Consider the following 13,741-nt stretch of genomic DNA (forward strand, 5'->3'; position numbering starts at 1 on the left):
AGAAGTTGTAGATGTGAGCAAGTGATCATGCCTGAGAATGAACTCTTTCTGGAGCAAACTCTGCAGAGTCTTGATCCTGACCTGATTTATAGCCCCTTTAGATCCTAGGATCCCAATGGGAAAAGAAACCATACAGAGATTTAGCAAGGAGCATTAAAAAAAAAACAAAAAAAACAAAAAAAACAAAAAAAAAAAAACAAGATCCCAGTGATGTCCTCAAGGAGAGGCTGGCTTAAAAAACTCTTGGAAGGAGAAGGAGAGATCTTAGTTACAAACTTCCGTCCCTCCTCCTGCTTCTGTTCCCTTACCCTCTGCCCCCTGCAGGGTTGTGTTTTCTGGGAATCAGCAAGTAAGATCACAAGTGGTCTTTTCTTTTCTCCCTCTCTCCCATAAAGAAAGCTTTATCACGTGTGGCCTTAAACTTGCAGCAAATTGCAAAGAAATGGCTCAAAGGCTTCGGCTCTCTCTGTGCTTTGGGAGCTGAGATGCCCGACAGTGGCTTTGCCAGCGTGGCCAGCCTGTTCTCTGCGACTGCCAGAGAAAAGAGGCCAGGAGGAAAGAGGAAAGAAAAGAGATTGCCCAGGGGTGAGGCCATGCCCTTCATCTTTTCTTCCCCCTAAAAGCTCTGTCTGTATCCATCCAGGCTCTCCCCACCTGGCAGAACTGCTCAGAGCTGCTGTGTCATTCACCCCAGTGTGCTATTTCAGTCTGTGGAGTGTGGTCCAGCCTCTGGCTGAGTACTTTGAGAGGAGTTGGCAGTCTTTGATCTCCACCTCCAGGTAAGAGTTGGTTTCTGCTTTCCTATTTTGTGACTATCACGTCAGATTGTCACAGGGGAGAGGTTACTAAACCCTTGAGTTCTGCATAGTGTCTTATCCATAACACTTTTCCATGGAAGTTGTTGGATCCCTTGTTAAACTGATGGAAACAGGAGAGATTGGTTTAAAAAGTCAGACACACTCATATCTAGGCTCATGTTTTGACTCTGATGCTTATTAGTTCAGTAGCTTATGATGGGTGACTTAACTGCTCTGAGCCATATCGTTTGCTATAAAATGGGAATTGTAATGTGAAACATGTTCAGTTGTTTTAAAGATTAGACAAAAATATATAAATCACCTGGCACATAAATAGTACCTACTGAATCTGAATCTGACACAAACAATTACTTGATTAGGGGGATCAACTTTCGACAGAAAACACATTCCTTCTGAGCAAATACCATGAGGTTGTCCAGAGACAAGCTGGTAGAGCTGTTTACTCGTGTGAGATGACTAAGAGAAGACAGTGAGGGGAGCTGGCTGTCTTTCCGACTTTGGGACAGTCTTCAGAGGCTGACTGCTGGACAGCCAGTCACAGGGCCAGCGCACAGAGGGTCAGTGCATTTGTGTGCTCCAACTACAGCCTTCTTAGGCCACTTGAGCTCTTTAAAGACTGGAGGATTGATTTTCAAACCCATGTGAATAGAGAATTCAATTTTTTAAACTAAAACAAAGAACTGTTTATTTTTCTTTGGCCTCCAGAATAAGTTATACTCTAACCCAAGGTGTTGGATGAGAACTTTGCCACGATTCTTTCCTGAAATAATCTCTTCAAATGGTAGCAGAACAAAGAGTTTGCCAAATGCTCATCTTTCTAAATAATTGTGTGCTCTTGTTCTACTTCTACAACTGCCAATAGAGAATGAGAAAGAACACTTGCAGGCCCCAAAGATCTTTCTATCAAGTCCTTGAGCTTCTTCCCCCTCTTTTCACAGAGAAATGAAAACCTCAGTGCTCATCAACTGTATCCTCCTTGAAACATACTATCCTTGAGATGATATGCAAATTACACATCAAGCTGAAGTTATGTTTTCAGTACAACTACTCAGTTCAGGACTTTTAGCTGGATATCATTTTATCCTAACACAGTATCAACAAGGATGACTGTAGTTCTCTGGTTTTGGCATCTCTCCTGAATTCTAGACAGTAATTTTTGTGTCAAATCTCCAAATATAAGAAGAGAATGTATTTTGGTGTCTCAAGTTTTTGATATTCTTTTCAACATGATGTTTTTCTCTTTAATATTAGTATTCTAAAGGTAACCCTTTTAATGTTTTCAATATACCATTGGTGTGATAGTAATTTCTCATTAAACAATTTATTTGAATTTTCTGATCACTGCCTGTAAGAGTATGGCTGATAGAAAAAAGTATTTCTGAATTGCTAAAACAGTTGGTCAATTTGAATTATATGGTTTAGTTCTTGGAAGAAAATTACATTGTACATTTAATATTAATCATTGCATTTTAAATTTTTTCGGGTTTTACATTTTTAGTTTGGTGACATTTTTATATTTTTATTTAAAAAATCTTTTATATATGAAATTAGTGTTTGTTATAGAAAACTTAGAAAATATGGACACACAAAAAACATTTTTAAAAATCATCTGCAATATCACCAACCAAAAATAACTAGTGTTAACATTTTCTTAATAAACTTTGTTAAGCTTTGTTTCTATGCATGTACACATGTGAATATATAGGTGTTTCTTTTACAAAACAGAATGTTATTTATACTGTTTAAGAGCATGTATTTTTAAAAGCATCTCTGTGATGAAAGTGGTTTTACATAACTAATATTTATTACTTTACACTAAGTTCTAAGGACTTCAAAAGATTTCATTGCATGAGTATACCATAATTTGTTGGATGTTTAATTATTTTGACTTTTTAAAAATCATTATAAGCACTGGGTTTCTCCAGGAGTTTAATTAAAGATACTCAGTAGTTTTGTACTAAAGAGTCCTATTTAACATTGTAAAACCTAATGTTTCTCAAACCCTCTTTTCCTTGTTCCTGTAAATTATTGTTCTGGAAAAGCAGTTTCATTGATTCAATGGATATATGAAGTTGGCTGTTGGTATCAAATAGTTGGTAAAGAAGAATCTCAATGTTCTTAGTTTCTTAGAATTTGTCTTTTTAAAATCTAAAATGATGTTGAATTTTATTACTTGCTGTTTTGCATCTACTAAGATTTTATTATTTTTTATTAAAATTCTCTTTTTTCCAACTTTATTAAGGTGGAAAAATTGATAAATAAAAAGTATATAGGCTGTCTATGGACCTGTTTGGGGTACACACATGAGTGAGAAATTATAATGTTTGACCACTGGGGGGGAAAAAAGTATCTAAGGTGTATATAATGTGATATTTGATTTACATATACAACATTTTGAATACTTAACATGCTCACATAAGTGAATATAGTTTTTAATATTGTTACATTTTAAAACTAGAGATTAATTATAACATTAATTAATTAGAATTTACTAGTATTTTTAGGATTTTAATGGGTCTGCATTTGTCTGAAAATTTCTTTTTTAGGTTATCTTAATGAAATTTTATCAAGGTAATTTTAACTTTGTCAAATGAATGAAGACTATCATCACTATTTGCTCTTTCCTTAAAAGATATCTTTTGATAAAGCACTCCTATTACATTATCTACCCTTAGTATTTTTGTTTATGAGTTAGTTTTAGAGTATTTTTATTAATGTTTCCTCGGCTATTTTTCTCTTCTGACTTATGTCAACACAAGTAATTAATATTTGCCAGAGAGTTATCCATTTTGTCAAGATTTTAGTTATTTCTCCACATTGTGCATGTTTCCTATGTTTTATACTCCTAAACATCTATCAATATATTTATATCTTACCAATATTACATTCTTGTGTTTTTGTCTTTGATCTTGTTTAGCATTAACACGTTTTCATTTACTTTAGTTTTTTGAGGTTTAAATTTTTTTCTGTTTCACTCACTTCCCTTTGTCCATATGTATTTTGCAAGTTAAAGTCATGCATGTCTATGAAATCAAATAATCTAAAAGTTTAATAATGCTTATTTTAAAACCAGACCTTTGCTACATGCTTCTCAACTCTTTTCACACTCCCTGAAGGAATCCTTTCTACGTTTAAATAGTTTAGGTCTTTCTTTTGATATTTAACTCAGTAATACACACATAGGCAGAACAAACCTAAATTTTTATCACAGTACTTAAAATTTTTCTTCTAACATTATTCCTTTAGTGAGTGTGATAAAAATATGGAAGATATCTATCAATATACAGACACATCTTCTGATAATATTAGGGTGATGCAGATATTATTTTATTTTTGAATTCTTTCATTTAGATTGCTTTCTTGGGCAGTCACTGAGCCACGTGGAATTTTAAAGAAGTGAGGGTGTAAGATATGTAAATGTTGATGTGAACAGGGATAAAATAAGTTCAATATATGTGAGCATGTCCAGGACTTGGTAAGGACAGGCAGGGTGGGGGGTTAAACATAGAAAGGGTGGTCTCATAGTAAGGTTGCCTCTTACTTTGAGGCAAGCCAAAGACTACTTTTGCCTGAATTAACTACAAGATACAAATTGTGCTGCTTCCTTATTTGTCAAACTAAAATGATATGCAAATTGTTCCTTCCTTTTCTTTCCTTTATCTATATATTTACTTCCTTGCTTATTTACTTATTTATCTATTTTATTTATTTATTTTGGGGGCTGTATTTTAAGCCTGCGGATGGTACAGAGTTAGGGAAATCACGATGTGTTATAAGACTCTTCAGTGGACATTGATCTTTTCCATTCATTCTGCTAAGATAGTTTTAAAGGCTTTTACAGGTTTAATTTAATGAAGCAATATTCAAATGGTTGAATTCCTCTTCTTCTTTTCCTACTTAAGCTGGCAAGACCACAAAATTAGCAAAATTCTGCCTCATTATGTATTCCTAAGGCAACATTTAAGTTTATTCTTTGCCATAATGAGGCTTAAACTAGAGGGATGCTGGCAAGCGAGTCCTGATAGCAGGATTGGTTCATCAAACATCCTGGTCAGTTTTAATTGAAAAGCTTTGCCTACTGACTGTGGTACAATAAGTTATCTTTGTGTCAAATTATGTCTACAGAATTATGATCTACTGTGAAATAAAAATATTATTTGTTAAATTATGTGTATTTGAATGAAATGTTTATGTTTTTTACTTTTAAAATCAACTGGGACAGATCAGAGTCAAGGAACATTTTCATAATGGACACTTCATCCAAAGAAAATATCCAGTTATTCTGCAAAAATTCAACACAACCTGTTGAGAGGCCTTCCTTTAAAAAAGAATATTCCCCCTCAGAGGAGAAACAACAGTGCTGTGGGGAACTAAAGGTAACAAACAATTAAATGCTAAAAACTATAAGTAGTGAACTGAAGAATAACAAAAAATTCAGTGGAGCTGATACTCTTGGCTCTCCATCCAGATATTTTTTTAAACAATATAACTAGAAGAAAAAAATTGTTTTTCCTTCTTAAAAGTTATCTTAGTTGTCATTAATGAAACCACACTTTGCCAGGTAGTGAAAGTAATCTTTGCCTGACCATGTAGATTAAATTACTAAGTATTACTTTCTTGGCTCATTTTAATGTCCCCTCTGAACAGAAATGAGAAAGAAAGGAGAAACTTATATTTATTAAATATCTACCATGTACCAAATACCATATATTATACTATGCACACTTATAACATTTAATATATGAAACATCTATATTATTCTTATTTTAAAAATAAAAAATTTGACTTTTATTGCTACATTGTAATGGATGGGTGGAGGGATGGTTAAATGATGCTTTTTGTCACTCAGAGTTTCTGTTCTTTCTTTGTACCAAACATTTACTCAACAAATATATGTCATACACACACACACACACACACACACACACACACACGCTAATCCACCCTATGGATACCCTTATCATACATCCAGGTCTAAGGAAATACATAAACCAGATATTTTAAAAAATGCACACACCATCGCTATGAAACACAATCATGAGTGCTAGACTTGTGATGTGAGGTGTTTAGGTTATGGTTTTTGTTTTATCTTCTTACCTCTGAAAGGCTCCTGCCTCTTCTTGCTTCACCTTACAATGAATCTTCTTTTCAAAGCCAAGATTCTTTTGAATGTCCTTTAGGGGAAGAAGGAAGAAAGGAGAAAACAAAGAAATAATCATACATTCTGAGTAAAAAATCTGTTATTTCCAAGAGAAATTGAATTTTTGGAGATTACATGAACTTGAGGCTGAAATGCTTGAATAAAATTTTCAATGATAACAAGCTTGTTATATTGTTTTCAGTTTGGGGTTTTCTCTTTTTGTTTGTTGGTCTAGTAAGTTTTCAGTTGTGTGGCCAGCTAGATTCAGCCTAAGTGTAACCTGTCATATTTTCCAGGTGTTCTTGGGTGCCTTGTCTTTTGTTTACTTTGCCAAAGCACTGGCAGAAGGCTATCTGAAGAGCACCATCACTCAAATAGAGAGAAGGTTTGAAATCCCTTCTTCACTGGTGGGAGTTATTGATGGAAGTTTTGAAATTGGTACGTATCACACATGCCTGACTTCACTTTTTAGGACAAGGTCAGAAAGGATACTAAGTAAAGGACGATAAAACTGTTGATATCACAGATGCTGAAATGGCATCATGTAGGATTTGGCATACCCACCAAGGTAACATAAAAACAGATTGTAACCACTGAGTCCACTAGTGCTAGTGCGTGGAAGGTGGGGAGGGGAAGTGGGGTGAGGGGATACATTTTCTATAAACTGAAAGCCAACTTTCCTTTTTGTTTTATTTACTGTGACACTAACAAAAATGTAGACACAATTACCAATATATGGGACACAAAATTTCTTCTACTAAATACTTAAATAGCAAATGAAAGATCTCATGCTCAATATTTTTTAATATGAACATTAAAAGGAGGTTGTTAAATCTTCCTACAGACATAAAGCCTGGAAGCCCAATGCAATCTACTTTTCTTGCTATCATTATTGCCATCCAGGCTATAAAATTGCTGCTCTTTTTGCACTTGACTAAAGTTGGCAATATGAATAAACAGTAATAAATTAGATGATTGCTTACAGATGTAAAGAAACACTCTTGTTAAGAAATTGGAAACATCAAAAGGACTTTAATGCAGGGCCATCCATCAGCCATCATGATCAGTCATTGCAATGTTGCTAAATTCTTGCTCTATCTAGCACTCCAGTACCTAGAAACTAAATATTCCAACTGAAAATAGTTAAAACTTTAAAACCCTTTGACATCTAAGACCCTAATGTTTATCAAAGTATATTCCGAGAGCCATCTCCATTAACACAGTTGAGCTAGTATTAAAAATGCAGATTCCTTGGCCTGCTCTCAGAGCCACAGAATAAGAAACTGTTGAGAGCTGCCAAGAATCTGCATTTTAAAAAACATGAGTGTTTATTTTATTGACTTGAGAGAGGGAGAGGAAAGGAGAGAGAGAGACAGGAACATCAATCTGTTCCTGTATGTGCCCTGACCAGGGATGGAACTGACAACCTCTGTGCTTCAGCACAGTGCTCTAACCAACTGAGCTGTCCGGCCAGGGCAGATTCTCCATTTTTAATATTTCTATTCCCCTCACTACCTCATTCCAGTAGCTGTGTGCACAAGAAGGCATGAGAACACCTTCCCTAAAGCATGTTCAGTCAGTTATCACCATCAGCACATGAATCTTTAGAGATATTTTAGAAAAACCTAATTCCCACCTTTAAAATATTTCTTAATTGTTTTTTAAAAAAGAAAAAATTGGTATATTTTGTGGAGATTTTATATTTCATAAAATTTGTATTATAAGTATAGATGGAGATTATATAATTGACGGGTTCCTAAAGTTATGCAGAGTAATTTTTATTTCTCTTTTGAATCTTATGTTTTTGTAAAAAGTATATAAAGAAATTTTAAAATGTCATTTGTTTTTTTGTTTTTTTTTTATAAATTTTTATTAATGGTAATGGGATGACATTAATAAATCAGGGTACATATATTCAAAGAAAACATGTCTAGGTTATTTTGTCATCAAATTATGTTGCAAACCCCTCGCCCAAAGTCAGATTGTCCTCCTTCACCCTCTATCTAGTTCTCTGTGCCCCTCCCCCTCCCCCTAACTCTCCCTCCCTCCCTCCCATGTCCTCCCTCCCCCCCCACCCTTGGTAACCACCACACTCTTGTCCATGTCTCTTAGTCTCATTTTTATGTTCCACCAATGTATGGAATCATGTAGTTCTTGTTTTTTTCTGATTTGCTTATTTCACTCCTTATAATGTTATCAAGATCCCACCATTTTGCTGTAAATGATCTGATGTCATCATTTCTTATGGCTGAGTAGTATTCCATAGTGTATATGTGCCACATCTTCTTTATCCAGTCTTCTATTGAAGGGCTTTTTGGTTGTTTCCATGTCTTGGCCACTGTGAACAGTGCTGCAATGAACATGGGGCTACATGTGTCTTCACGTATCAATGTTTCTGAGGTTTTGGGGTATATACCCAGTAGAGGGATTGCTGGGTCATAAGGTAGTTCTATTTGCAGTTTTTTGAGGAACCACCATACTTTCCTCCATAATGGTTGTACTACTTTACAGTCCCACCAACAGTGAATGAGGGTTCCTTTTTCTCCACAGCCTCTCCAACATTTGCTATTACCCGTCTTGTTGATAATAGCTAATCTAACAGGGGTGAGGTGGTATCTCATTGTAGTTTTGATTTGCATTTCTCTAATAACTAATGAAGCTGAGCATCTTTTCATATATCTGTTGGCCATTTGTATCTCTTCCTGGGAGAAGTGTCTGTTCATGTCCTCTTCCCATTTTTTTATTGGATTGCTTGTTTGTTTGTTGTTGAGTTTTATGAGTTCTTTGTAAATTTTGGATATTAGGCCCTTATCTGAGCTGTCGTTTGAAAATATCAGTTCCCATATAGTTGGCTGTCTGTTTATTTTGATATCAGTTTCTCTTGCTGAGCAAAAACTTTTAATTCTGATGTAGTCCCATTCATTTATCTTTGCCTTCACTTCTCTTGCCATTGGAGTCAAGTTCATAAAATGTTCTTTAAAACCCAGGTCCATGATTTTAGTACCTATGTCTTCTTCTATGTACTTTATTGTTTCAGGTCTTATATTTAGGTCTTTGATCCATTTTGAATTAATTTTAGTACACGGGGACAGGCTGTAGTCGAGTTTCATTCTTTTGCATGTGGCTTTCCAGTTTTCCCAACACCATTTGTTGAAGAGGCTTTCTTTTCTCCATTGTGTGTTGTTGGCCCCTTTATCAAAGATTATTTGACCATATATATGTGGTTTTATTTCTGGGCTTTCTATTCTGTTCCATTGGTCTGAGTGTCTATTTTTCTGCCAATACCATGCTGTTTTAATTATCGTGGCCCTATAATATAGTTTAAAGTCAGGTATTGTAATGCCCCCAGCTTCATTCTTTTTCCTTAGGATTGTTTTGGCTATTCGGGGTTTTTTATAGTTCCATATAAATCTGATGATTTTTTGTTCCATTTCTTTAAAAAATGTCATAGGGATTTTGATGGGAATTGCATTAAATTTGTATATTGCTTTGGGTAATATGGCCATTTTGATTATATTTATTCTTCCTATCCAAGAACAAGGAATATTTTTCCATCTCATTGTATCTTTTTCGATTTCCCTTAACAATGCTTTGTAATTTTCACTATATAGGTCCTTTACGTTCTTTGTTATGTTTATTCCTAGGTATTTTATTTTTTTTGTTGCAATCGTGAAGGGGATTATTTTTTTGAGTTCGTTTTCTAATATTTCATTGTTGGCATATAGAAAGGCTATGGACTTTTGTATGTTAATTTTGTATCCTGCAACCTTACTGTATTGGTTTATTGTTTCTAATAATCTTTTTGTGGAGTCCTTCGGGTTTTCGATGTATAGGATCATATCATCAGCAAAAAGTGATAGCTTTACTTCTTCTTTTCCGATATGGATGCCTTTTATTTCTTTGTCTTGTCTGATTGCTCTGGCCAGAACTTCTAGCACCACGTTGAATAAGAGTGGAGAGAGTGGACAACCCTGTCTTGTTCCTGATTTAAGGTAGAAAGTCCTCAGTTTTATGCCGTTTAATAGGATGTTGGCTGATGGTTTATCATATATGGCCTTTATCATGTTGAGATATTTTCCTTCTATACCCATTTTGTTGAGAGTCTTAAACATAAAATTGTGTTGTATTTTATCAAAAGCCTTTTCTGCATCTATTGATAAGATCATGTGGTTTTTGTTGTTTGTTTTGTTGATATGGTGTATTACGTTAACCGTTTTGCGTATGTTGAACCATCCTTGAGATTCTGGGATGAATCCCACTTGATCATGATGTATTATTTTTTTAATATGTTGTTGTATTCGGTTTGCCAGTATTTTGTTTAGTATTTTAGCATCTGTATTCATTAGAGATATTGGTCTGTAGTTTTCTTTCTTTGTTCCATCCTTGCCAGGTTTTGGTATGAGGGTTATGTTGGCCTCATAAAATGTGTTTGGAAGTATTGCTTCTTCTTCAATTTTTTGGAAGACTTTGAGTAGAATAGGAACCAAGTCTTCTTTGAATGTTTGATAGAATTCACTAGTATAACCGTCTGGGCCTGGACTTTTATTTTTGGGGAGATTTTTAATAGTTTTTTCTATTTCCTCCCTGCTGATTGGTCTGTTTAGGCTTTCTGCTTCTTCATGACTCAGTCTAGGAAGGTTGTATTGTTCTAGGAATTTATCCATTTCTTCTAGGTTGTTGTATTTGGTGGCATATAATTTTTCATAGTATTCTACAATAATTCTTTGTATTTCTATGATGTCTGTGGTGATCTCTCCTCTTTCATTTTGGATTTTATTTATTTGAGTCCTGTGTCTTTTTTCCTTGGTGAGTCTTGCCAAGGGTTTGTCAATTTTGTTGATCTTTTCAAAGAACCAGCTCCTTGTTTTATTGATTTTTTCTATAGTTTTTCTGTTCTCTATTTCATTTATTTCTGCTCTGATTTTTATGATCTCCTTTCTTCGGCTGGTTTTGGGTTGTCTTTGTTCTTCTTTTTCTAGTTCCTTAAGGTGTGAAGTTAAGTGGTTTACTTCGGCTCTCTCTTGTTTGTTCATATAGGCCTGAAGTGATATGAACTTTCCTCTTATTACTGCTTTTGCTGCATCCCAGAGATTCTGATATGTCGTATTTTCATTTTCATTTGTCTGTATATATCTTTTGATTTCTGCGCTTATTTCTTCTTTGACCCATTCATTTTTTAGAAGTATGTTGTTTAGTTTCCACATTTTTGTGGGTTTTTCCCCCTCTTTTTTGCAGTTGAATTCTAGTTTCAGGGCTTTATGATCAGAAAATATGCTTGGTACAATTTCAATTTTTCTAAATTTGCTGATATTGTCTTTGTGGCCCAACATATGGTCAATTCTTGAGAATGTTCCATGTACACTAGAGAAAAATGTATACTCTGTCGCTTTGGGATGAAGTGTCCTGTAGATGTCTATCATATCCAGGTGTTCTAGTATTTCGTTTAAGGCCACTATATCTTTATTGATTCTCTGTTTGGATGACCGATCTAGAGCCGTCAGCGGTGTATTGAGGTCTCCAAATATGATTGTATTTTTGTTAGTTTTTGTTTTAAGGTCAATAAGTAGCTGTCTTATATATTTTGGTGCTCCTTGGTTTGGTGCATATATATTAAGGATTGTTATGTCTTCTTGATTCAACTTCCCCTTAATCATGATGAAATGACCATTTTTGTCTCTGAGTACTTTTTCTGTCTTGTAGTCAGCATTATTAGATATGAGTATTGCTACGCCTGCTTTTTTTTGGGTGTTGTTTGCTTGGAGTATTGTTTTCCAGCCTTTCACTTTGAATTTGTTTTTATCCTTGTTGCTTAGATGTGTTTCTTGTAGGTAGCATATAGTTGGATTTTCTTTTTTAATCCATTCTGCTACTCTGTGTCTTTTTATTGGTAAGTTTAATCCATTTACATTTAGTGTAATTATTGACACTTGTGGGTTCCCTACTGCCATTTTATAAATTGCTTTCTGTTAGTTTTGTATCTAGTTTGATTCTTCTCTTTTGTTTTTCTATCATTTGTTTTTGTTTGTTTGTGTTCCATACTTCTTTCCTCTGTTGCTACCTTTTTTAAGTCAAGTGTTTTTGTGGTGGTTTTTTTAAGGGTGGTTACCATTAAGTAATGAAAAGGGTACCTACCATATTCATTGTAGTACCCTATCTTATAAGTATTTCTGCACTTCATCATCTTTTGCTACTGTTAATCTCCATCCTCTCCCCCCTTTTTTTCCTTTGTTGTCACAGTTTAAGTTTGGTTTTATTGTGTTCTTGGTGGAGCTGTTACTTGTGGTGTTGTTTTCTTTTGTTCTTTGAATCTGGTTGGAAAACCCCCTTTAGTATTTCCTGGAGTGGGGGCTTTCTGTTGATAAATTCTCTCATCTTTTCTGTATTTGTGAATGTTTTTATATCTCCTTCATACTTGAAGGATAGCTTTGATGGGTATAGTATTCTTGGCTGAAAGTTCCTCTCTTTCAGGGCTTTAAATATTGGGGTCCACTCTCTTCTAGCTTGTAGAGTTTCTGCTGAGAAATCTGATGATAATCTAATAGGCCTTCCTTTATATGTTGTACTCTTCTTTTCCCTGGCTGCCTTGAGAATTTTTTCTTTGTCATTGTTTTGTGTCATCTTTATTATGATGTGCCTTGGAGTGGGTTTGTTGGGGTTAAGAAAACTTGGTGTTCTGTTTGCTTCTTGAATTTGAGGCTTTAGTTCCTTCCACAGCTTGGGAAGTTCTCGTCTATTATTTGTTTGAGTATATTCTCCATTCCATTTTCTTTCTCTTCTCCCTCTGATATACCTATTATTCTTATGTTATTCTTTCTGATGGAGTCAGACAATTCCTGTAGGGCTTTCTCGTTTTTTATTATTTTTGAGTCTCTTTCTTCTTCTCTCTGTTGTGCCTCAAGTTGTTTGTCTTCTATTTCACTAATCCTATCTTCATTCTGGGCTGTTCTGTTAGCTAAGCTTGTTACCTCGTTTTTCAGCTCGTGAATTGAGTTTTTCATTTCTGTTTGATTTGTTTTTATAGTTTCAATTTCCTTGGTAATATATTCTTTGTGTTCATTGAGTTGTTTTCTGATCTCCCTATATTGCCTTTCTGTGTTTTCTTGTATATCTCTGAGTATTTTTAAGATTTCTAGTTTAAATTCTCTGTCATTTAGCTCCAAGGCTTCCAATATGTTAAGTCTTTTCTCCATAGATTTTTCCACATCTATTTGTGTTACCTCTCTTTCTTTTGTATCCATAATATTCGATTTCCTCTTTCTTATCGGCATCTGAGGGTGGTCTTATTGATAGCACTAATTAGAATTAATAAAGAGTAAAAAGAAAAAAAAAAAAAAAAAGGGTAAAACACCCCACAAAAAAAAACAGTAATAATTTATTATTTCCCCCTTTTTTCTTTCTTCTCTTTCCCTCCTCTCCCCTCCTCAGGGAAATATCGTGCCTATAATGGAGGGCCTGATTTGGGGTGAAGAGTTCAAGGGGCAAAAAAAGGGAGTAGGGACCTACTAAATGCAAAAAAAAAAAAAAAAAAAAAAAAAAAAAGGAAGAAAATCTTAGACAAGCATAAGATGATTTGCTTGTAAGTGATGGTCAACTAAGAGATATAATGAGAGGGATAAGAGGGAATCAGAAAAAAGGACCAAAAAAGAATAATAAAGAAGAAAAAATAAAAATAATAAGTAAAAATCTGTTGTATTAAGTGGAGCGAAGACTAAATACAATGGAGACCTTGGGTTGGGAGGACCCAAAATGCCACAAAAATAAACAAACAAGAGAGAAAAAAATA

At 34.6% G+C, this 13,741-nt stretch overlaps 1 protein-coding gene across 2 annotated transcripts in view; it reads left to right on the top strand.

Moving 5' to 3' along the window:
• Window positions 1-643: 643 nt before the first annotated feature.
• SLCO1C1 (solute carrier organic anion transporter family member 1C1) overlaps window positions 644-13,741 on the top strand; it is a 63,861-nt gene continuing 50,763 nt past the window's right edge. The window contains exons 1-3 of one of the 2 annotated variants that reach the window (XM_066264585.1): window positions 644-779; window positions 5,041-5,194; window positions 6,255-6,396. In XM_066264585.1, coding sequence (XP_066120682.1) covers window positions 5,066-5,194; window positions 6,255-6,396 — 271 coding nt within the window. In that variant the 5' untranslated portion in view covers window positions 644-779; window positions 5,041-5,065. The remainder of the gene's footprint in view (window positions 780-5,040; window positions 5,195-6,254; window positions 6,397-13,741) is intronic. The other variant, XM_066264582.1, reaches the window with a different exon arrangement.

This window comes from Saccopteryx bilineata, chromosome 1 (genome assembly GCF_036850765.1).
Source record: "Saccopteryx bilineata isolate mSacBil1 chromosome 1, mSacBil1_pri_phased_curated, whole genome shotgun sequence".
Taxonomy (NCBI): domain Eukaryota; kingdom Metazoa; phylum Chordata; class Mammalia; order Chiroptera; family Emballonuridae; genus Saccopteryx; species Saccopteryx bilineata.